The 26,159-nt window shown below is 35.4% G+C and overlaps 1 protein-coding gene and 1 long non-coding RNA gene across 6 annotated transcripts in view; one reads left to right on the top strand and one right to left on the bottom strand.

Moving 5' to 3' along the window:
• The window catches only part of RALYL (RALY RNA binding protein like), a 368,472-nt gene that overhangs the window by 84,534 nt on the left and 257,779 nt on the right, over positions 1–26,159 (bottom strand). The window contains exon 1 of one of the 5 annotated variants that reach the window (XM_059482771.1): positions 22,238–22,351. The exons of the other annotated variants lie outside the window; for them this stretch is intronic. Within the exon in view, the coding sequence (XP_059338754.1) occupies positions 22,238–22,274 (37 nt within the window). The 5' untranslated portion in view covers positions 22,275–22,351. Of the gene's footprint in view, positions 1–22,237; positions 22,352–26,159 lie in introns of those variants that run through there. 5 annotated transcript variants of the gene reach the window in all.
• On the top strand, positions 11,421–12,189 carry LOC132079908 (uncharacterized). The gene is made up of 3 exons (XR_009419480.1): positions 11,421–11,462; positions 11,869–12,025; positions 12,137–12,189. It is a non-coding gene; the product is annotated as an uncharacterized LOC132079908 (long non-coding RNA).

The raw sequence follows: 26,159 nt of genomic DNA, 5'->3' as shown, positions 1-26,159 counted from the left end.
AAAAATGAATGTGATTCAACACAACGCTTCAACATACTGTCTACTAATCTCTTGCTTCCTTGTGTTTAACTCCTTCTAGGACACTGCTGTTAACAACATGGGGATTTTTTTTTTTTTTGTTTTTTTTTTTTTTTTTTTTTGTTTTGTTTTTTTTTACTTTCAAGCAAAGCCAAAGATACAGCTAAACTTTTAAAAATATATGTGCTGGTCTGATATATATTGACCCAACAGACCCAACAACCTGCAACCAGCTGTGCTAACCTGTGCTCTGCTGTAATCTCAACCTTACAACTTTTTCTTCATTCATTGCTTCATTTTATGCCATTCACTAGAGTTCTGAGTCACCACCATAGAAGCTCCAGGTTCAATGGAAAATTAACCCTTTAATGACAATTAAGCATTTTTTGATGCAAATTATGCTCATTAGTTTGGTTTTATTTCTCAAAAGCCTTTTTTCCCCGAGCACTTTAAAGAGTTCAAAAGGCTGAGCTAATTTAAAAACAAAATAAATCATAACATGGAAATGCTTCTTAGCTTCAGCTCATAGAAGAGGACTGGACCAAGATTAGTTACCCATCAGATACCCAAGTATCAGTTACCCACCAGAAGCCTAGTGCTCACTTCAAGGTATCCCCAGGTTTGGATGTGTGAGGGATGCAATCCAGTTTGGAGTCTATTAATGTTTTCTTACAGTTTTTCATTTAAGTTGGTCTAGAAATAGAGTCTGTTCTAACTCTTGTTCTGTTTGCAGTAACAGAGAAAGGTCCATATTTGCTTTACTTACATTCAAATAATTATTTCAGTATTTGACACCTCTTTTAAATTAAAACAGTACTCAAACCTACTTCATTTAAGAGATCACAGGTCCTCAAATTCTGTTCAGATATTGAAAATCTGTAAATCTCTCATTCCAAGATGTGTAAAATAAACATGCCAACAGAATAATTACTATCTAGTTGTGCTTTCTAAATTAAAATCTCTGTGTTTTTTTCTCTGATACATGCACAGTTTGGGGAGGTGAGTGATACTGCTGGGTCATGAAGACCTATCCCCAAAGGAAGACAAAACCCATTTGCAGATAACAGTGGCTCAGTTTTAGGTTCAGCAGGTTTTTCAGGATATGCTACCCCTGGTGACACATGCTCACAGGGATGGTCATGAGGGATGGTGCACAGCACATTTTTGTCTGCTAGGATGCCAAGCAAAAGTGAAATGGTGTTGCTGCCATGTCAGAACAACGAGTGAGGGCAGGTGTGGCAGGGATTAGTGCTGTCACTGACACAGGCCTCAGCTGTCACATAGGGGTACAGCCTGCTGCAGAGAAAATGGGGAACAGGAGGGCAAGTAAAATAAGAGCATCCCATTAAGAATATAAATATTCCGCTCAGGTCTGAGAATGTTCATAAACTGGGTACATCTTGCTTTACTTCTGCCTTTCTCCATACCTCTGAGTGCTTCTCAGGCAGCTCACATACGAGTCTGTGAAAAAATCTCTGGCGTGTGTGACAGAGTATCACAGCAGCGTGGATGCAGAAATTATCTAGCCTGGCACAGGCATCCCTCAGGACTCTGAGGATGAAACTGAGGTCTTGCTTTTCACAGAACAGTGTAACAAAGTTTTATGGTGCGTGCATGCAATCTTGCATTTGCAAATACCTGAATGTATTTTTCATGCATTATCAAGAGAGTTAACTGCTAGAACATTTGCATATGGAAAGCCTCCCGTTTATGCAGACTACCAGGTTCCAAGTTTCTCTAATCAAGGAAAGGTTCTAGTTATCACAAAGAATTAAATTTTATTTAAGTCTTTTTAAAATGAAAGAAAAATGAAATCAGTGTAAAAATGAAATCAGTGTACAAAAAGCAGAAGACACTGGGAAAGCTACAATTTTAGACGTGCAAATATGCTTAATATATGAATATAGCTTAAATATTAATATTTTAAATTTTATATCTGCATTTGGCAAAATGTTGCAGTTTTACAGAATGCAGTCTCTGCAGAATAGTGTGGCAGATTTTACTAGTGTTTGCTTTTGCTGGTCTACTAAAAGTATGAACCTCTATTCTGATATAGCATGATACTGGGAGAGAGGTGAATCACAAATCTTTTGTTCATGTAGTCACTTCTGTAGTTCAGTCACTGACAACACAGCAATGAAAGGAATCTGTTCAAAGGTCAGATACAATTTTCATTTACATATCTTAGAAAATACACCTCAGCAACAATTTTAAATGTTTAATATTAGTTAAATATACAGTAATTTTTATAAAAATAATAAAAAAATATTTTATTTTACTTTTTACTAGGTATATATATGTTTATATATATATATGAATTTATATATATATATGTTTATATATATATATGAATTTATATATATATATAAATTCATTCACTGTTTAATAAAAAAAAACAAGGAGACCTCCATACATGAAACTTCCAGTGTTAAATCCCTGTACTGTCAACAGAGGTAGGAAGTAAAAGATCCACCATTCTGTCAAACACACAAGGGAGAAGACATAGCCCTGCTAACTAGTGGCTAGCACAGCCCAAAGACTGAGTTTTGGAAAAAACTTCTTTCAGTCATTATCTGAGTATCAATTTACATGGTAGTATTAAAAAACATCCCGACATAATGACAAATAAAAAAACAGGACTACAGAACTACTTCTATTAGGAAGAGTGCAGTTTTTGTTTACTTTTAAAATTCATCTCTTTCACCCCTTCTTTCTTCTACAGACATGCCTGCAAATGTCAGCACCCTTTATTTCCTTTTTATTCCCAAGAACAGGACTTGTTGTATGCAATCACTCCTGAAAAATGGTTCTTAGTGAGCTACATAAAAGCCAAGTTCTCATGAAAGCAATCCATATTGTGGAGACTGAACCTGTTTGACAGGTTTCCCAGGAAATAGCTGTATCCACGACTGCAAGAAACAAGGTCATTTTGGGCCATGAGATTATATATTTATTGTGGCACCTTGAAGCACATGGTGCCTCCTTGTGATGCTTGGGACTCTGCCTTTTGTACCCCACAGCCCCTTTGTGATGCAGACACTGGGACCACATGGACCCCTGGCAGCCCCATCCAGAGTCACCCATCCCTCGGGCTCACAGGCATTGCCATGGCTGGAGTCTGCTTTATCCAGCACAAACACGTGCTGCCACAGGGGCAGTGAAGCACTGGGGAAGTGTCCAAAAGCCAGGAACATTTCACACAGGTGTCTCCAGTGCTAATTGAAATATTGGCTTATTGACACTGTCACTGCACGGCAGTGTTCAGTCAAAAACCCAGCAAATCAACAACAGCAGCAGCTTCCTTTTACTGACATGGCCATACCCGAGTTACAATCCAAAACCAAGAGATGAAACAGTAAGCTGGTTTAAAATATAACACCAGAGCTATCTCTCTATGGCTAGGTTGCAGCTTTGTCAAAACTAAAAATACTTTTAGCAGTGCAATAGCTTCCATTTGTCCCAATGGCTTCACCTGCTGAGCAATGAAAGACAAAGAGGTATTATTTAATTTTTCAGGTGTGCATGTTTCTATACTGATTATTCCAAAAGACAAATTGCCAAGCCATTAAAAAATAATCAGTCCCTCAACAAAGCCCCCCCACCATTCCATCTTTTCCTGTGTTCACTCCTATATCGCTCCACATGAAACTGAAAAAAAAATTGGCAAAAAATTGAATATTACAAATAAAATTGATTCCTGTGCCCATTGCTGTATGATAACACAGATACAATCAACAACAGTTTGTGAAAGACTCAAGGTGCCTTTTGTCTCCAGGGTGTATCTGCAGTGAGCTTGTGCTGCCATTGGGGGCTGAATAATCAAATTCTGCGTAGGGAATACAGATGACTAACCAAAGGTGCTGAATTAGTGCAACTTGCAGTCCACAGCTGGAGTAAAAAGGACACACAGGGAGTTGCTCCTGCTGTCCATTTCTGAATGTCATGGCACTACCCTTCAGATTTCTGGGATACATGAAAGGTGTCATATGGCTTTATTCTTGCAAAAATGTCCAAGCACTTGACTGTATTCACATATTTTGTGCTTTTGGGATTAGGTTCTTCCACAGCAATTGAGGGAAAGAGACCAGCTTTTCCTTCTTTAACTAACTCCAGTGAGATGAAATGGATTATTGCTGCTATTTGGATGTGATATTTTTTTTAATTACAATTGAACCAATAATATATTTTAGGAAAAAAGTCAAAACTGTAAACACGTTGGAAAAAAATGCCCATTGGGATAAGGGCTTTGATAATTGAAGAGTTTCTCTACTTACACAGTTTCTTTAAATTTGTCATATAGATCTAATTTCTTGAAACTGCATTTTGCACTCTCTGCCATTTTAACTTAGACATAAAGTAAGGGCTTGCTAACTTCTGTGAAAGTACTGAAAAAAAGCTCACTGCAGTTCAGGAATCTTAACCTATGACATACATATAAGTCTTCCTGACATTTTGAGAAAGATTAGAAATGAGATAATAAAGTGAAGGCCTTCTGAACAGGTGATTAAAAGGGAAAAGTAGGGAACCACTAGCTTACTTTTTCCTTTCTAATCATGAGCCTGTCTTTGACAGCAGTTATTTTCCTCATCTTAACACCATTAAATTCCCTCCTGAACATATTTATACTTCATCTATAACCTTAGATAATAATTGTAAGCATGGTGACCAAAGAAAAGGACAGTCTTCCCAAACGGCACCCTGAAAGCAATAAAAAACCAAATTATAGGTGTGCATTTGAGAAATCACAGATATTAAAACTGTAAAAGCTGAAGAGAAAATCCATTTGGCATAGGAAGTGTGGGCAGTGGAGCATGTCATTTAGTTATACTAGAAACAGAATTAGTTCAAAAGAAGAGAACTGGTACTTCATTTATTCCTAATATCTAAAATGCTTGTACCTGTGAAATTGAAATTTAGCTAAGAGAGTTTTGCTGTTCCTTGCTTTTATCAAGCTTAGGGATTTATTCTTGTGTTAGTACTTCTGCTTAAAGGAACAGTAATCAACTAAAGGATGGTTATGTGTAAGACTGTAAAACTGACATACTTTAACTACCAAGAAACAGGGAAAAGACCCAGAATTTTGGCAATGATCTAAAGGCTATGATGGGTGTGGGAAGAGACAGAGACAGTCAAAAGAAAGGGGCAGTTCAAATGCAAACTAATCCACTCTATTGCACACACAAGTTAATAAATATGACAAAAATTGCCTTCTTGTATATGATCTAAAGTATCATGTTTCACGAACATAAAAATATCCTTTATGTGCTTTTTATATCTTTGGTCCTAGAAAATAAACAAATTTGTGAGTACTGTGCTAAATCAGAAAGAAAGAGTAATTGTACCCATACACTCCAATGATTACCTCTATCTGCCATCTCAGCAGCAAAGTGGTGTATCAAGAAGAAAGAAAAATAAAACAAGTTATCATTTATGCTCTATAAACCCCATAAAGGTAAACAAGAAGGAGCTGCTAGCGATCACAGATAATGAGAAGTCCAGCAGGAACAAACATAGGAATAAAATAGAAATATTTTTGTTATTGAGCTGCATCCAACTGCTCTAGTAAAGGAGCTATGAATAGCCAATGTAAAGTCATGCTGTGATAAATTGCCTCAGCAACATAGATACACAAAAAAGTTTTAATTTGTCAAGTGTTAAAGCATGGATTTTGCAGCTTAGTGGTCAGTAGTAGACTGCATTTGACTTGTGTCACTTTTTTCTAAACATTGCCTTTTCACACTCTGACTCTGCGCCCAGTTCCTGTCAGTCCCACTCACGTCATGCTTGGCCTGAGCTCTGGGCATGTTCCTCCTGACTGCATGGGTGCCCCTTGTGCTATGACTTAGCATATTTACCACTTGACCTTCTTTTAGTATCCTGCAAGATAAAGCCACTGACATGAAAAAACAAACATGGCTTACGTTCTCATATGACAAATGTCAGGGATTATGTATTGCCCTGTAATTTTCTGACAATAGATGTGTAATCGTTTGCAGCAATCTTGAACTTGTTTCTACTGAAGAATCCTAAGATTTCAAAATAGTTGCATACATATATTCAAAAATTGCATGTTTTACTTTGTGCATAACGACAATAGTGTTTAAATAGTTCAAATATGGACCTTGTTTATATTTTTTCCAATTTTGCTCGAAAAATGTTTGCATGTGAATTAATTTTCTCTAGCTCAGCAGCTGCTATTGTGCATCTTTCCCTAGCTATGAGTGCAGCAGTATTATATTCATCTCTGATTCCTATTCAATATAAAGAAAAAAAAATGATGTAGGCAGATAATGTCTTTTGTCTCTCTAAAAGCAGGTTTATCAGGCTGAACACTTACCTTCATAGATCACCAATAAAATCATCAGCAAAGCATGTAAATTTGGATTAACTAAATGCTCTGATGATTTTTGCAGGAAATTATTATTAATAATTTTGAGCATACTGCCCAACAAGTAATATTGCCCAACAAGTTTCTCTTGGGAAAGAAGAAGCCAACAGATTCTGACTGTTGAAATTTTCTGTATAAAAGGCTTTGATCAGTGAGCTCTCTTTTGTAATTATTGCTTGCATATTCAAGTGCTCACCATTAACAACAGCAATTAATAACAGAGTATAAATATCATGTTTGGAGGATCCGATCTGTCATTTGCTGTTATAACATTAAAAAACATAATGGCTAGGTATTCAGAGTAATCCAAAACTAGCTATAGTGATGGCAGAAGTTGTAATGTAGCCAGAATTCAGTCTTTGAGACATTGTATTGAACAAATCTCTTGCTACTACTGTAGATCAGTTGCATTAGTTCACAAAAGTTAAAAATGGGGAAGAAATTTTTTTATTAATAATATAAGCTTGTTATGCTTATATATTTGAAATATACTGCAAACATTTAAGAGTCACTTAGGATGGTCCAGTACCTTTACAGAGTAATTCCATTTGCAAAGAACATAATAAAAGTAAATTTCAGTGTTTTTTTATTGTTCAAATACAATGTTAAAACAATAAATAAGATGTGGTAAGAATTCATCATAGTTTGCAAAATAATGTTCCTGAGAAAAAACAGAATCAATTTACTGGATGAAATGTTAACTGGGAGTAATCTCTCCCAGCATGTGAAAGCATTCTATTGATGGATTCTGCCCTCAGGAAAACTTGATTTTGTAAAGTTATTGTAACTGAAAAGGATGGCAAAAATTGGCAATACACCGGCACTCTCTTTTAGAGAAAATAACTTGAAGAAAGCCACATCATGGTAAATTTCTTAGTCAAACTTGTTTCTATCTGATTTCAAATTTCTAGCATGGTAATTAATTAAAACTGTTGCACTTTTATCTCTCAACACAAGTTATTATGATAAATGAGATATGCGCCTTCTGATGACAGAAATAACAATTGTACCACACAGACAGGAAAAAGCCTTTGCATAGTTTAATTCCCTGGCTGGTGTCAAGCAGTATGACTAATGTAATTATGGTGCTATTTCTAAGCAGTTTGGATCTGTTGGTAGGTTTAAGGAAGCCAGAGGGATCTTCAACACAGCATTGACTAAAGGCAGAGTGCACTGGAAAAGGAAAGCTGTGATGCTTGGATTCATGTGAGCCTCTGCCAACTCCCACCTGGGAAGCAACACTTCCCCCTCTCCCACCTGACTCATGGAGTGATGCGTAGCTCTTACTTTCTCATTCTTCTCCTTCCTCTTATACATTTCTAATACTTCCTAATTGTGTAATGAGGTTCTCAAAGGAGGAACGAAATAGTCTTCTGAACCCAAGGACAGATGCATAGAAAATTCCTTGCCTCTGCTGCAACACCATCTCGGATTAAATTCACAGCTGACCCAGATCACCTGCCAATAAACAGTGGAGAACTGGTAAACACTTTTCTACTGTCATGAAGGCTCTTTTACCTCAAATGAACTCCCCAGAGAAGCTGTCAGCTTGCCACAGGAAAACTTCTGTTCCCAGAGTTACTGTGGAACTCCAGACAAGGAGAATGTTTGTTCAGAAGGAGCAACTGAGTGTATCTGCTTGCAGATCTGATAGAGGAATTTTTTCCTTCTGTACGGGGTGTGTTTATCACAGGTGGCTATGGGAAAAATTGCATTAGCCTGGAAGCACATGGCCCACAATAAACACCTTCTGTGGGGATTCTGATGATAAATACTGCCAGCACATATCTCCCACAATGGGACTATCTTCTTAAGCCTCAGCTAGCAATCAGCTTAGTTCTGATACAGAGGGATTAATACATTCACAGGATTTTGTACCATCCACAGTGATGAGAAATGGCACAAACTGGAAAAGAAGTCAGCCACAAAACATGGACATATATAGGTATGTGCAGCTTCACTCATTTAAAGATGTTTAAAAAAAAAGAATATTTCTGATCCTATTTTGAATAATAAAACCCAGGTATTTTGCATTTAAAATAATCTAAAAATGCATACAAATTTTTGTAAGTTTGGGAAAAGATTTTTTAGTAACCTACTGTGGTTTTTCTCAAATTTAATTTTTATCTAACCTCTGAGGTGTCAGTTTGTTAAGCGGCCTCGGTGCTGACCAATTTAGCACTGCATGCAGGCTAAGAGAATTGGAATCGTTCAGCCTGAAAAATAGATGGCTTAGGGGTGATCTAATTGTGACCTTCCAGTCTCTGAAGAGAGCCTGCAAGAAAGCTGAAAGGGCTTGTAGTGATGGAAAAAAGGTACAATGGCTTCAAAATGAAAGAGAGTAGGTTTAGGTTAGATATTATGAAGAAATTCTTTACTGTGAGGGTGGTGAGACACTGGAACAAGGTGTCCAGAAAAGCTGTGGATGCCTCATCTCTGCAAGTGTTCAAGGCCAGGTAGGATGGAGTTCTGAGCAACCTGGCCTAGTAGAAGGTGTCTCTGCCCATGGCAGGGGTTTGGAATTAGATAATCTTTAATGTTCCTTCTGACCCAAAGCATTCTATGATTCTGTGAGTTCACACCCACAATAAGGTGCAGAGATTTCATGATTAATAATTTTGAAAGGAATTTAAAATTTTTGAACAAACATATTTCTTCAGTGCACATGAGCATAAGTGGGATCTGGCTAAGGCCAAATTGCATTTAGTTTTGAGTAGAACATGCATCAAGCTAATTTCTCTTTCACAGAGTAACATCTAAAGCTTATTAATATTTTCTACTCTTTGCTTTCCTGACTAGAATGAATCAATGATCAAACTAACCATCTATGGGACAAATAAATTTCTACAGCTGTGGAAATGAAACAGGTGTGGCTGGCATGTATTCTTGGTTGGTCTTTTCTCATGGAACTGCAGATTCACTTTTTATTTAAGGACTTTGTCAGTAGTTATACATTACAAGATAAGGCTTGAATTTGTGTGTCAAAGAAAAAGAAAAAAGCTTGTTATGTACCAAACTGGAACAATATTATTGCACTCATAAAAAAGAAAGGTGCCAGAAGGAGTAGCTCATGTGTGTTGCTGAAGTCAAGGAGTATTAATTAGACACACATTATTTAAAACTATGTAGCATCTTAACATGCCATAAAATTAAAGGCATGACAAATAGAAGTTTGATTGCACACTAGGAAAAAAAACTGATGAAGTTGTGGTCCATAATTAACAAATTCCTTCAGAGTACAACTTTCTTAGGCCTTATAAATATCACAAATATCACCAGAATTACTGACATAGCTTTCAAACTGTTCCACTGGGGAAATTAATTAAATTAATCTCAAATACTCTCAGGGAGGGCATTGATAGAGCTTCAAGCATGTGATCTTCTTCCAAGGAAAAACAAACAGGATGCTGTTTTTTCGTACAGTCAAGAAGGGAGCTGTTACTTCTCCAGAGTGCAAACTTCTGGCCACAATAGCACAATGCTTTCAGTGCAGCCTGGAACTGAACTCCATTTTCTTGTTTTTTCTCCATTTTCTCCTTTTCCTTACACATTCTTGCTTATTGCAAGAAACAGATTATGAAATATAAATTAATGCATAAAAGTTCAAATGGCATTTAATCATGCAGGATAGTTTGGAAGAAATAAGTAACAAATTGTTGCTTTCAAGTCACAAATGGACAAATGGTTGGTTTCTAGTATAATTAGAAATAGGTTGTTACAAAGAGATGAAAATAAAAGCATATTTGAGATACGTGCCTTAATTCTTACTGGAGGTATAGAAAATTTGTAAATTATGTAATTGAAAGGGAGGGATCTCAGATTCTGAGTCTTTAATCATCTTGTTCTACCATGAACTTTTACCATTGAGAGTTTATATTCAAACTCAGAGATCACAACATCAGACATTATTTTATTTATATAGCCTACAACCTTGTCTCTATAGACCCTTTCAGTGAGCTTTATCATTATTGTTGGTGTTATTTTTAGCTAGTTAGTAAGGAAATTACAAGAATTTCTCTAGTTTCTATAACTTTAGTTCATCGTTAGTCAAATCTTTCAATCGCTGACTCTATCATGACAGCATTAAATGGAAAGATCACTGGTACCATTGGGCTCTGCATCAAAAGGCCACTAAATATTCTTTTTTAAAACTTTCACCTTGATTGGATGGTATTAAATCCTTTGAACTTCAGTGCAGACACAAACTCTATCATGAACCATTTTTTTTTTATCTCATATTTTCTAGAGCCATGAGCATCATGTTAATGCACTGGTATATGAAGTGTTAAATAACATTAATGTCCTAATATTTCTCAGTAATTTATGTCTAGAAAATTTATAATATAATAGTGAGCAGTGTGAGTGTATTCCAAATACATTGTAGCTTCCCTTAAAAAAAACCCACTTATGGCAGGGTTTATAAATTAGCTGCTTAATTTGCATTTGCTTGAAGCACAGCCAAATATGTCATTGTTGAAAAAGAACCCAACATTTCTTTTTCCTGTACTAAATGTGTTTTAAACCGATTCAGCTGGTGGGTTCTCAGAAGGGAGAGACTGAAAATACATACACAAGTTTTAGTGATGTCTGTCTGATACAAGACATACAAAACTATCTTGCAGTTTCTTTTGCCTCTGTAGGGAGAAGAGACACCAAAGCTGCAGATAGATCTCTGAAGATACAGTTAATGATAAAAACAACTTATGCCTGTTAAAAAGTGTCAATCTTGTGTAGAGTCCATTCTTAAGGTCTGACTAAATAATTTTCCAAGGATTGCCTAAAATGTTGTGTCTCATAATATACTAATTCAATAATTCTCTTATGTAATTAAAGTTGACTGCGAACTATATAAATGAAACTTGTCTTCTGCTGCTGTGAATGACAAGATAGTTACATGGCCTAAATTAAAGGATCCAGGTGTGCTTTTGAGCACAAGGCATATTTCCTTTCTTTCCAGGATCCCAAATCCTTGACTGACAGAACTCCAGTGACATCCTCACTTTTATCCATTACTAAACTCTGCTCTCCACAGAGGAGGACTTGAGTATGGAGTTGGGTGAGACAATGATGTGCTTAGCTTGTTAGCGTTCAAAAACACATAATCACGGGGGATTATATGAGGTGCTTTTTATTAAGAGCTTTGGGAATCGGGGTATATTCAACCCAAATCTGACTCCGACCAGACATCCGAAATGATCATCTTTTATACTCTATCGTTACATAACTTTCATGTTAATTATTAAACTTATATTGTTCTATTGTATACATAAATTTAGCCCCTCTCTGAATTTCCAACATAGTTTCTCACTATTCTTCTTATGGTTATATAATAATTACATTTAATTACTAAACAATCATCACATCTAACAATTATATAATTTATCATACTGCTTATGCAGGTGCAGTTGATCTGGGAAAGCACAAAGCCTAACATTTTAGATTCTATCTTTAACTTTTTCCAGGGTTCCACTATCAAGCTAACCAAGAGTCTGTGGAGAAATGACCTCAGAAATGAGTTTAAATTCTGGCTCAATGTGTATTTATATGTACATATATGAACAATAATAAGCTGGAAGTTTCTTTACATGCAAAGCAGACCTGCACTTCAAAAAGTCACAGGTAGGAAAATGAGATTCCTTGCAAGACTAAGGTACATTTTAACGGTGCAACATTTATGTTTCTAAAACTCCAAACTTCAATAGCTTTGTGTTTGTATTATTTTTTTCTCAGCCAAAAACTACAGGAAATTATTGTAGATTGGACACTTTAATGGCAGTTTCAACAGATGCTCCAACAAAGCAGCTGAAGAAACAGAATAAAAAGTCATTCACTTGTAAGACATTCTTTCAAATTGGTGTTAAATCCCAGAAGAAAGGCTCCTAGGGCACGTTATATGTCTGTTTTCTGTGACTGCAATATGAAGGACATCATAATTGTCACTCTTTTCTAAGCAACAAAGACTTGATTCAATGCTACGTCAATCAATGTGAAGGTTGCCATTGATTTCAGTCTTGCATGACCAAAACTTTCATAATCAATAAAACAAAAAGAATGCTTGGAGGAGATGCTCAAAGGCAAAATATGCTGTTAAACACCCAATTGCTGAATGGACTTTTAAGAGAGGTTAGTTGGAAAATGTTCACTGGACATTTCTCTCTTCTGGTCTCTGACACATGACAGCCATGGCTTTTAATGCCTATCACTTACATGTAACCTGACTGTCCACTAAAGTATAACCTTTTTTTCATAAAATAAGGACCAATTATATGTATGGAGTTTTTTCTCACCCCCCAGGCATAACTCTGCATTTCTGTTTATATACCTACAACTTCTTTAGCAAGCAAACTTTTTTACTAAACACTTTAGACGCTTCAGGATACCTATTGGAGCTAACGGGATCTCTGGAGAGTAACTGACCAGTTAGCAAAATATAAATAATTCTGTAGCAGATCTCTTTTGTTTGAATACATACAGTACGTTCTGTGAAAGCAGGTTTTAAGTGTAAATGTAAACATGTTCTCCAGCATAACTAGTAGCACATTTTGTGTTGGGCTTTTTAATATTTTGAAACTGAATTATAATAAGCAGTCTTGGTTAATGTAAAAATGTGTATATATATTCAGGAGAAGGTGAAAAAAATATGTAAATGTACATGCACATGTATTTTTAGGAAGGAGAAGAATGAAATCAGATTTCACAGTGACTGCACAAACATTTGCAGTAAGGAAATTCAAGAAATATTTATAGGCAGGTCCATCCAAATGACCCTGCATTTCATGAGATATTGTCCTTGGAATATTTTTTAATATATCCTGGTAAAAACACTTCTAATAGAAAGGAAATATAAAAGGCTTTGTGTTTACTTTCAAAATGTTCCTAGCATTGTTACAGTAATATCAATCTGGACAAAAAGAGTTTTCAATTAATCACAGAAGAGATTATTTTTACATACAGGACATACATCATAAAACCACTATATTATTACTTTTTAAACTAAAAATATTTAATTTTCCACTTTTTGGGGGGTTCTTTCATAAGTATAAGCAAAATATGTGTGAATAGCAGCAAAATATTTTCTTTTTGACAGACATTAAAAAGAACCCAAAGAGGCTCATTTTGAACATGTGTTAACAACAGTTTTTGTGTGATAGTCAAGATTTGCTAAAAATTCACTCAAAATATCTCTGTCATATACAATAATTTCTGCAAAGATGCTCAGAAATGTTTTTACCTGAGATTATATAAAAAAATTCAAATCATTGTATGATTGCTCTCAAACTGTTAGAGAGGACACTGCTATCTATATGTAATCTACTCATTGCCTGCCTCTGGCTACTTGCAAATGAACCTAGCTCAGAAAAATGCTTCATTTCCTATTTGTGGAAAACCTATTGGCTGATCACTGCCAAGTGCAATGCAGCATGTGTGGCACATCCCAGACTACTTACATACATATATATATAAAAATGTATACATTACTGAGGACTGGTACTCTAGGAGCTTCTTTCTAAAAAGCTGATCTTGGAGTACCAAGGACATAAGGACAATGCCAAAAGTTTGGCAGATTTTCTACTCTCACAAAAGTGATTTGTAGGCAAACATATTGAAACAGGATTTAAAAAAATTAATTTTAAAAAGTATTGGAGTTAGGAAAAGTGTGTTAAAACTAGATCCATACCAGCACGAGTCCATCTCTAAAAGGCTTAATGCTTAACAAATATCTTAAATTGAAAATATGAAATTATATCCAATGGAAAGGTTCATCAAATCAAGTATCTGAAATGAAATCATAACATATATTTCTATTTATCAGGACAGGCATCCTATTTTACAAGTGACCAGTACCAAGCCACTGAGATTTTCTTTTTTTTTTAGTTCAGCCACTGAGGGGAAGCAGGACAGTACATCCCTTACCCTACCACTCCCTATCTGAGGTTTTTTTTTGCTAATTATAGACTGCATGTTTAACAAGAGCATTTTCCCTTCAAGCAAGATGTTTGAAGGCCAGGTTGGACGGGTCTCCACCTGATCTAGTGGAGCGTGTCCCTGCCTGTGGGAGGGAGGGGTTGGAATCAGATCATCTTAAAGGTTCTGCCCAACCCAAAACATTCTATGATTCCATGAAAACTTAAAGATCATTTTCAGAATAACAAACATGATTTCTGATTTTTGAGACTTTCTGGGATTAGTTTTCAGCTCTCTGCTGATAGTATATGTTGCCCTGCGGTTACACAATAAAAATATGGCAAAATCAAAGTGTTATAAATAGCTGTGCTAAACCTTCAGTGAGTCCTAAGTAAATAATATCAGAATGCAAGCAGTAAAACAAGGCTAGAATGCCATTCTTAGCTCAAGCTTTATGACAGACCTGGAGGTAAACCATAATCAGCAATAGAATTGTCTTCAGACACTATTAATGAGACAAATACCAGCAATTTGGAGGACAATGGGTGTTGTATTTGAAGAATTACACTGGGGTGATTTTCTAATGCAGTTTCTAACTCGCCAGAGTCAAAAGAAGGCTTAAAATACAATATGTATTCCTTATTTCTCTATTTATTTATTGTGAAAAGTAGCCCTTGGCAAACTTTATTTTGTGGAAAATTTAAATAGATTCTAGAGATAGCTGCTGTCTTCTGGAAAGGACAATGTGGAAGAGATGCTATCTTATTTACAGGGACAAGGACAGGGACAGAAAAATCTATAACCATAATCTGTCGTTACAATTTTGGTTATTACTGACAATGCAGCCTATTTTTCAGAATGTTTAACAAACTAAAAATTGAAAAAAAAATGAAAATAAGAAATTAGCTGGAGAAAAATTGAAATTTATGACCAAAACTATAAACTTTTCAAAAGTAAAAATGAGACATGGAATGCTTTCATAGGAGCTAGAGGCTAAATATTGGTCTTTTGTGCTCACATTGTAATGTCATTTTAATGTGTCTGAGATCTCTGTCCCTTTGGGGAAGCAAGAAGAGGAAGAAGGGAGAACATTTCAAAACTAACCTCCAGAAATGTATCTGGGTTTTACTGTTGAAGAATCTCGAAGATATAACTGCTAAAAAAATGATGGACTTTATGCATCATTTAGGCCTTGGCTGATACTTTCCAACCAGTAAATATACCTTTAATGATTTATCAGATTTTGGTTAATATTTTGAGGTACTTGAAAGATGCTTATTAAAACTATGGTTTTTTTTCCCTCTGGGTATCACCACACATGTACTGAACTTGGTCTTGTGACTGGTTAAATCTGGAGGTATGCCACTGAAATACAAAGTTCTTTGTTTTTTTCATTTTTCATATTTAATGCGAAAAACATATTTAATGCTAAAACTTTCATTCATTTATTGAAAAAAAGGTTGAATCTCTCAGAAAGATTGGGATTTTCATCCTGTCAATAGTTTTGATTACGAAAAGAGGCAGAGACACGGGATTTGTCTGGTGCTAAAAGACCTGTACTGGAGGTCAGATGGAGGCTTTCTTTCCTATGCTGTTCCTACAGAGAAAGTAAATTTAATGCAATATGAAAAAAAAAATTGAATCAGTTATGAAAACAAAGCAAAAAAAGATTTGTTCTTAAAATCAGGACTTCCACTGCACAAATACACAGTCATTAAATTCTTTTGTTTAAAAAAAAATCAGAACTTTCTATGAAAGTAAGCAACAGCAGATTTTCCCTTAGGAGAGCAGGCTCTCTGTGTTCTGAATACCTCAAGGATTCTTCCCCTTTTTCTGAGTAGGCAGGTAGGTGGCAATGCTACAGCAGCGCATAAAGTTCTTTATAGAGGAAGGCTGTAGTTCCTTCGAGATTTCCAGAGTTTTGTAGGTTTCAGATATTTTATGACAATAATACTCTTTTCAACTTGCATACAAACTCTAGAATTTGAGTAAGTACTTTGCAATCAGTTTTATAGTAATTCTTTAAAAGAGACTTTAGAAAATAGATGAGCAATCTGTATTCAAAATCGAAATGATGGAGAGGACAAATTGCAAATTCCTTTAGTATTTTATGACTGATTACACTCAGAAAATTTATATCTTAAATCAGCATGGAGTAATATAAATTTAGGTTCTAACAACCAGACTTCTGTTTGCTCAAGTTAACAATCAGAATTGTCTTTCCATATAGATTACTTCAGACTATGGTATTTTCAACCTAATGATTATTATTTTAATACAGTTCAAGTTTTTTTTTATTGGTTTTCCCAGATGTCTGGTCTTTATTGGAGTGAAGTCATAAAAATTTTAAAATTTTACTAAAATAAACACACAGTAAGTGCTGTTTTACTAATGAGAAATTGTGTGGTTGATGAACATAGCAGCATGTGGTTCCAGTTTGTGCAGGCTGGAATTTTATTTGTGCATGAAAACCAATAGTACCCCTATATTTTCGATATCTTCCTAGTTTTAAATGACCTTTCAAACATAAACGTTCAATGGTGTGGCACATTCACCGCTAATTCCCCTAATGCACTTCAAATCACATAATCCAAATTACATTATTCACATCTGCTCATACTTTTTAATAATCATCTTTTTATGATCCTTAATAATAGCATATGCATTTCTATGAGATGTCCCTAGCTTTCTGATTTTTCCTTTTTGTTGAATTGTTGTACATTGTCCACTATTCTACTAAATTATGCAAAAGAAAGAACCCCCCCCAAGCATTTAAACCATAATCTTTTAATGAAGTCAAAGCTATTATTAAGCTTTTTTACTGCCCCAGATTCCTCCTCCATAAAACTGAAGTGGCTGGCTGAATTTCTTCATTATGTTCTCCACTTGCATTTCTGCTATTCTGACTTCTGCTCTCAGACAATTCTTCTAAAGTGAGTTCTGAATCTGTACCTACACTGTTTATTCCTTTCTCTCCCCTTTTCAAGGCAGACTGTTAGCTTTTGATTTGTACAGGTTTTCTCCACACTTTCAGCATTTCCTCTACAGGGACAAAAATTCTACTCTTCTTCCTGAGGCAGACTCCTGCCAAGCAGTTGGAAGCATCATGTAAGTTGTGTGTGTTGAGTTTGGTCAGACTACTAACCTCTCAAAAGATGTGTTATGAAACAATTTTCTTTCAATATTTTTGATTTATTTTTACTGTCTAGAAGCAGAAAAAAAGCCCCATGTCTGCTTTAGAAGTCTACACAGATACTTGAAAAAGTGTCAAAGAAAAAACTGTAGCTCATTTAGACAGCATGCTTCAGTCAGGAACATATACCTTCAGTTTTAGTGCATAGTAACATAGGAATAACGAGCATGAATAATTTCAAATAAGCCAACCCTCTCAGCTCACCATGAGCTCCCTTCAAAGCTACAAGAAAAAATTTTCTAATCCTGAAGCTCCTGACTTATTGAGTCACAATTGTATTTTTTATTTGTATAAAGGTTTTATCCATCCGATGTGAATATTCAAAGATATTTGTATTCCTGCAGATCATGTGTTTGTTCTTGCTCAGCCTTATTGCTGATACACTTAATTGCGTTGAACTCCACTTCCTCAAAAGGTATGCAGCAACAGGAATATCCTGGGGCTATTCCAGGATAGCTTTACATGAAGAAAGCTGTCTCAATACCATGCTGAAGAGATATTCCCTTGTTGTCTAGGTCTCTGATGTTTTAAGGAAAGAGGCAGAGTTTTCTTATATGTATCTGGGTCAGTAACTACACTTGTTTTCCCCAATGAGATTTGGTTTTCCAGTCACTTTACCTCCTAGCACACACTGTATTAAAGGCTGCCGTTTTCTTTGAGCAGCAGCAGCCTCAGTACTGAGGCCTCTTTACTGCCCTAAGAGGCAAAAAGAAGATGGAAGTAATCATGGGCTGATCAAGCTGTAATATAATGTGACTCAACAGATGCCAACTCAGTTCTTTAAGCCTGAAAGTGGTAATTATGTCTCTAAGGGGTGACAAAGAAGATAAGAACAGTAAATCCATGATAAAAAGATTTGCAAGTGGGACCTTCTCAATGAAAGAAAATATATTGGACAATGCAATATACCAAAGAATTCAGATAGGACAAAATACTCCTTCAAACTGTAATTTCACAGAATTTCTCTTCTTTATCAGTATACACAAAACTCTTTCTTCAGCAAGACAAAGATTCTTCACAAACATACATGAGGTAGTGCCTGCAGACATTACATGACATAAGTCATCAACGCATTTGGAGCACAATTTCAGGGACATTTGATGTTGACAGGATTCTTCATATTGGAATGGACAAGTTTGGGAATTCAATTTCCAGCACCCTGGAAAGGGACAGTATCTGTGGCTGCATTTATGATAGCTGTTGACTTTATCAAGGGTTCCCAATATTCAAAAGTAACTGATGGTTGCCTCTGCTGCCATTGTGCTCTGACTGTTATTGCCAACATGTGTGAGAGGTCCCATGATACACTGAAAACAAGAAGCTGAAGAAAGCAAGAGATAAGTTCTATTTTCCCCCCTTAATTTCTCCACCCTTCCTTTACCTTTATAATCCCCAGTTCAGCACTCTGGCAGCACTCTGCCATTTCCTCCTAGGTGCTGCTCTTGTGCTTCCCCAAAACACATCTGCCTGCCACACCAGCCACTTCTCTCTTTTTCTCCACTTACATTTCTTCTGAGTCAAATTTATGGTGTTAGACCAAAGAAATATTAAGGATCATCCTTTCATGCAGAACCCTTCACAAGGTTGTGGTGATTTATCTTGTCAAGCTACACAAACCACCAATAAATAAGAATAATGAGAGTTTCTTAAAGTTGCTTTATAGGTAAATAAGTTTTTTTCCAACATTATTTTCTTCAGGGATAGTAACCTTCCTTGATTCCTGTAATAGCCTTCCTGTGAAGGCTGCAAGAAAGATTGTAATGAGAAATGGAATGTCTGCTGCTCAGTTTGGGAGAGGAAGCCTGGAGGCATGGCATCTCCAGAAGGTGGGACTGTGGATGGCTGCATGACTCTCCATGCAGAAAACCCACACCTGCACTGCAGCCTACTGCAATACTTTTCCTGACTTTTCCTCCCCAGCAGCCCCAAAGTAGGACAGTCTAAGATTCCAAGATTTTATTTCAGAAAATTCTTCCACCACAGTGCCCAGTAACAAGACTGTGTTGTCTATGATGGTTTTCCCTCACTCAGCCATTATGCCCATGCAATGAAATGAGAAACCAGCCTATCACCTAGATAACATCCTGAATCAAGCATCCTGAAGGATCAAGCATCCCATCATCTTCTTGTGCAGATAAATGTATGCATGGAAGTCGTGTATTTGTCTGTAGGTAGGTACACCTACATACAGAAATAGCCTTAATCTGAATTTTGTTTATTTAGTGAGACAAGTTTTACAATTAGTTGTGATAGTTATTTTAATCTTCATAAGTTATGTTTATAGAATAAATAAAATATGCTAAGTTTTTATTATAAGGGCCACTTTTCTACAATTGAACTCAAAGTTACAATGAAAGAAAAGCATTTAGATTAACTTAGAAGTGAGAAGATTTATGTATTACATTGTAGCTGAAAATATGCATAGGAAACTTTCATCCCATTCTTACAGACAGGTAGGTAAACACATTTTTTTTGCATGTATTCTTCTAGCGACAGTTTTTGTACCTGAGACAGAAATTGGATATGGAGATTACTTCTATTTTGCATTAGAAAAGTGCTATCATATCTCTACATTTTCTATCCTCCTTTCTTATCAGATGTGCTTTTGAATTAAGTACAGAATGCATTTATAACTTTTTAAAAGCATTAAAAAAGGGGGTTGGAAAGCAATGGTTATAGTGCTCTAAGGAGTGTATGAAATCCAGAAGCATAATTTCAATGAATAGGGAAGAGCCACAAAGTTCACTTTCATTTTATGCCACAAGTTCAGGTGTGGTAGTGAGATGTAGTGAGAGGCAGTGAGGAGGTATGGATCCCAATGTTTACTCCACATATATTGGAAATAATATACTCAACATCTTTTTTTATGTTTTATTAAGGGGCACCAGAAATGCACAGAAAATGTGGTACCTACCTTCTGTTTAATGGAGCTGCTACCATAATTCCTTATATTTGAGAATAAAAATTGCTTAGATTAAATCTATTCTTCAAAAAGCCTTTGAATGATATACACAGGATCATTATCAAAATTACTCTTTTTTTGTTGTTTGTTTTTTAGGGTTATTTCAGTTACTAATTAGCTAATGCATTAATGAAGCATCCATCTATACAGTACTGGTACCTATATATGTATAATATATATGCCTATATATGTAATTTATATAATATGTATGTAATATTGAGATATTTTCTAGATTTGGATATTAAAATTGAAGACAGTTTTAAAACAGAAAACATTGCAACATCCACCCTCATAATTACAGTATGAATTCTGATCATGTTTCATTGGGTTTTTTTGCCTCTGGACAAATCACAAATTTTCCTTGGGGTCAGTAGGGGTGAAAGCAAGGTTCTCTTCAAAAAAACATTCTTAGGAGCATCCTGTGCCATTTTAGTGAATTACTATATCCTTGCAACAAAACCCCCTTGAAACTCATCTACCCCAGCACAAATTTTTTTATTGTACACTATAACCAGGCTTGGACAGGAGAGATTGCAAGAATGCAGCTGGTTATAGAAAGAGCTCCTGGTTTACATAATAATGGTGACAGTAATTAATACATTAAAAAGAGCTAGATTAATCATAATTTGCCTGTATATAAATAATTTTCTTCTATTGCTGCTATGAAAATTTATGATAATTTATTTTGTTGAATGTGATGCAGATGATTGATTTCTGTTGCAGAGATTTTAGCAGAGATCTGTCCTGCTAAACTTTCTACATTCAGCACATCCATTTCTTTTGAGCAAGACAATCTGAAGGACAGCTACACTGATAATCTACAAGGACCAGAAACTGAGGTCAGTGATATAGCTGTATATATCCCTCTGAACCCTAGCAATGCTCCTGTCCAAATGAAATCCAAACTTATCTGGTTTTGAATTCGATATTCTGCCCTTCCTGCCCTCTCCCCAAAAACACAGTGTGTATATGGCATTTTTCTTAAAGGAGTGCCTTTTTTCACAGCTTCTGACATGCTCTGTATTCGTAACTCAGCCTTTTACTAGATTTTCTTACAGTAGCAGATGCCTCATGACCTGACCCACAGCACATTTTCACTTGCCTCAGTCACCTGTTCCATAAGCTTCCAGAGGAGGCAATATTGATACTGAAATTCCCCCATCTGATGCCGTAGCAATTGAAAAAGTCAAAGGGGTGCTTGACTGGAAAGTCAAGCCTTAAGAAGCCAGTGAATTTTCAGGGCTGGAGTGTTGGAAAGGCACAGCAGACACACATGCAAGCTTCTCTTTTCCTCTGCTAGCAAACTAGTTAATTCTGAAAGTTGTGACATAGGAAAATAAAATAACAGCCCTTAAAGTTCTGCTATCACTGGCTTCTTAATGCAAATCACACAAAAAAGTCCACCAGGGGAAAGCATGTCAGCCTCATCAAATCAAAGGTCACACCTAGCCACTAATTAAGCCCTGAATAAAGGTTGCTCTTTTGAACTAAACTTATATTTAATCTTTGTTTCTTTGTTGATGCCATCAAGCAATCGCTTTCTGAGGGTTTCCATGGTAACAAGTGAGCTTTTTTTTTCCCCCCCTTAATTTTAAAGCTCTTTCATGCACCTAATATGAGGAAACAGTGGGATAATTGGCATGGAATACTGTCCCTGTTTTCCTGGTATAATTCAAGCAAAGCAGGGTAAAGTAAAACATGGTTTTCTATGAAACTGGAGATTTATTTTCCCTCCTCTCTAAGAACATTAAAAAAACTATAATTTACTTACATCTTTGGTTTCTGCGTTTGCTCTTGTACATAGTCATTGTGAAGAAATTCCACTTTCTAAGAAATAATTGCCTTGACCACAGACAAAAGAGATCGTGCTCCTGCTTTGCAGTGAGACAGTTGCTCACTGACAGAAGGTAACCAGCAATCTCTCGGAGAAAGGCAGGGTAATACCATTCTCCTAAAATCCAGGGGAGCTGCTGCTGGCTCTAGCTATTTTTTCTATTACAAGGCTCAGAGACAAAACATATTTATTTTCATACTTTTTTTTCAAATGTGTTTGATGCCATGTAATAAAAATCCAGAACACAGATAGAATCATGTAATCAGGCAAAGTGGGGTAATATGCTATGCAATGGTCTGAAATCAAGATTCCTTGAAAAAGCCCTGACATAACCAAAATTGTATAAATGACCTCATAAACTAGCAAAAACTAACTTTCCATTGAGAGGGCTTAGAATTATGCATATGATTATGTTAAAATATTTTTGGTTACATTTTCATTTCTATTACATTTCCAAATTACTATTAAAACAAAATCAACACATGTTGATCAATTAAATCCTGACTGCATGTTGGAGCCCATGAATAGATTATTCTCTAAATAAATAATTTATATAATATTCATTTATAAAATTAAATTATTTTTTAATGCCTATATTTACTTCTGCATCACCTTTCAATGGTTTAATTTGGGGAAAGCTATGTGAATAACATTTTGCTGATAGTTCATTTTTGTAGCTACTTCACTGCTCTCTAGTGTTTTGAATCACAAGGTCGTGGGGATAAAGTGACAGCATTTTATGATCATCCACATATATGTATATCACCATTTCAAAGAATCCAGATATCTTTCTAAATGGAACAGGTGAAGGGTGAGGAAATTTTTGCCATGTTGAGGAGATGGGAGCTGGTTAGATTATAGTCAAGAAGATCCCAGTGGCAATAATGGAGTTGAAAAGAAGAAGAAATTCCAGGTCCTTCAGCAATAAGTCTGCCTTTAATAAAATTGAGTGAATATATTTTTAAAGTTTTAAGAAATTTGTATTTTGAGCTGCTTGCCATCTTAAACTCAGATAGCACAAATGCAGAAGCATCTAAGGAAAAAAAAAGTAGAATAACTGTAATGTCTTGAAAACTGGTAATAGTACTCTTTCTCCTGCTTAAAATGCATATTTAGACAGCAGCTCCCTAACTACTTAAAGAAATAAGAAAAATAATATATTTGGCTTACATGAAAAACAATAACATTTGGTGTTCATGGATCGTTCATGTTTCAGTCAAAGAGGAACAATTTGGTAGCATTCATCTAAAGCATTGACCTATGGTTACTTTTCTAATGAAAAACAATTAAAATAAATTAAAAGAAATGTCTCTTTCAATCTGCCTACCCTAAATTTAAATTTTTCATAATAATTTCACCTCTCAGATATATCAGATTTTTATATTTCCATATAACCATTAAATGGTGCACATGGTGCACCATGTGCACTATTTAATTTGCCTTTCAGTTGTTCAGTAGTCACAAATCCTCATATTGACATGCCTCTAGTTACTGAAGCAAAATCTTTACTTTATGTTGCTCTATTAATCTAATTTCCTCCTTCTGTCAAAATCTGACCACATACCTTTTCATTTGCTTTGGATTTGTATCAGGAAAGCTGAGGATAAAGTGTAGTCTGAAGAAAGTAAAAGAAATGGATAATTTTTTTAGATTTCTTTAGTATTTCACCTACAGTTGTCTCAAAATACCAGACTTGAGATTACACCATATCAATTGCTGAGGTCAGCAGAAAGGTGGGAGATTGCAAAACAAATCAAACGTGACAGGAAGAAAAAAAATTTGTATAATTGCTAAGCATGGCAGCAGACAAACTATCTGCACCATATAGAAAGACCCTGGAGGCCTTATATTCAAATAGCATTGTGTAGTTAATATCCATTAGAGTCAATATTTTTGCACCAATTTATATGAACTGAGGTTAACTCCACAGCTGCCCTGCTCAATTTTCCCTCTGAGTAAATTTGCAGCCGAATCAGATCTGTGATCTGACTTTAACTACAGAGATCTGTGGTCTCCCTTTAAATTTACTGGTTCATGTAGCAATCTTTTCTTTTCATGCTCTCTTCCTTCTTCTACCTGAAGGCTCCCAAACATATTATTCAGTTCGAACTTTCCTTGTTTCATTGATTTCACAACATGTCTCCAATTTTTTTCCTCAGCTCACATTAGATTGTAATTAAAAAGCCCAGATCTTTTCCTTGTCATTAATGTCTACTTTTTCCCTGATTTTTATTCTGTGTTTAACCTAGCCATATATTACTAACTCTCAATGTTGTCTAATGTACAGCACCTACAACAACTTGCATATTTTTTCTACTGGTCTTTCATGCATTATTTAGTATAACATGTATTTATATGGAAATATTTTGGCAATGGTATAATATAAAAAATTAAACTAAATGGGTATTTCATGGGATAGGGATTAATTTATTTTAAATCAATGATCCTTGAGAGCATAGCCTATATTGGTTTTTTCTTTGTGTTAATTGGAACTCTGGTTCTTCAGTGCAGTGAAAGGCATTTGCTAAAAATAAATATAATCTATCTGGCAAATCACTGTAGGTCTCTTCATGAGAAAATATTGCAAAAACCCCACACCTTGAATGTGCTGGCTAGATTTGAGTGGGCACAGCATCTTCCTGTTTTTCTGTGTTACTGTTTCTGTTAGGAGGGTTTAAAATTCATTTTCACAGCGTTACACCTTGAAAAAAGTCAGAATCTGGCATATGGCTGGTTAAATGTAACCAGCTAAGTGAGGTGGGAAGAAACGAATGGAACATACGAGCAATAAAAAAAATCACCTGGTCACATTAAACTTATTGCTTTTCCACAAGGATGCATCTTACATGATTGAAACAGTTTAAAATGTTATTTAAACAGTATGTTGGAACGAATTTTATCAGTCATTGCTGGTGGTAAAAGATAATGTCTACATAGATAATGTCTACATCTGCACATCTCATAACACCTCTTGCCTTTCTCTCCTCCCCACCTTATAGGTCCCAATAATAAGGTCCCAATAATAAGGTCCCAATATTTTCTTTGAATACTGTAATAAAATTATCAAACTCTCCTTTTTTAAGAAGAAAAGAAACAAAATGCAGATATTTTATAAATATAACTGCTAACATGAATTTCACATATTACTCAACAATAAACACTTTGCCTGGGTGGTATGCTCAATTTTATTTTTAATGTACAGATCTTGGGCAGAAAAGGAAGGTGGAGGAAGCTTAAAGTCTGTTCTCTCTTTCATTGTCTAATTTAGCACACCCAAAGACTCTTCTCAGATAATAATCTTTTATAGCTTCCACTTCAGTACTTATTATGATGTCATCTAAGAAAATATTACATCCATGAATATGAATTAGTTCTTCCTTTGAATAAAGGATATATGTAAGCATCAATGTTTAACCTCCTCCAAGTAATAACCCTTCCTTGATAAAATTATTGATCTATTAAAATAATGTATGTGCACCTTTTACTGATAAATACTTATACAGATATCTAACAATGTTGCTTTATAACATGTTGTAATATTAGTTAAATAAAATTCACTTTAACAAGAAATGTCACTTAGCTAATAAGGCAGATTTATAAGATATTCTTTTTATGACATAATGAGGACAGAGCTTAAAATATTGGCCAAACCAACCCTGCCTAACACAGGTAAAATACTGCAGAAACAGTGGCAAGTTGGATGAGAAGGAGTAAAATTTCTACATGTCATGACTACAAGTGTAAGTTAAAATCAAGGAGTTACAAAAATGTTTTTCAGGACACAACAAAGCTGTCTAGCATTCCTGAAACATATCAGAAATAAAGACCATTGACAGTGCCAAAGAAGGAAAAGGTTTAT

Source organism: Ammospiza nelsoni, chromosome 1 (genome assembly GCF_027579445.1).
Source record: "Ammospiza nelsoni isolate bAmmNel1 chromosome 1, bAmmNel1.pri, whole genome shotgun sequence".
Taxonomy (NCBI): Eukaryota; Metazoa; Chordata; class Aves; order Passeriformes; family Passerellidae; genus Ammospiza; species Ammospiza nelsoni.
Note: the sequence above shows the minus strand (reverse complement) of the source record. Positions and strands in the feature narration are given on the sequence as shown.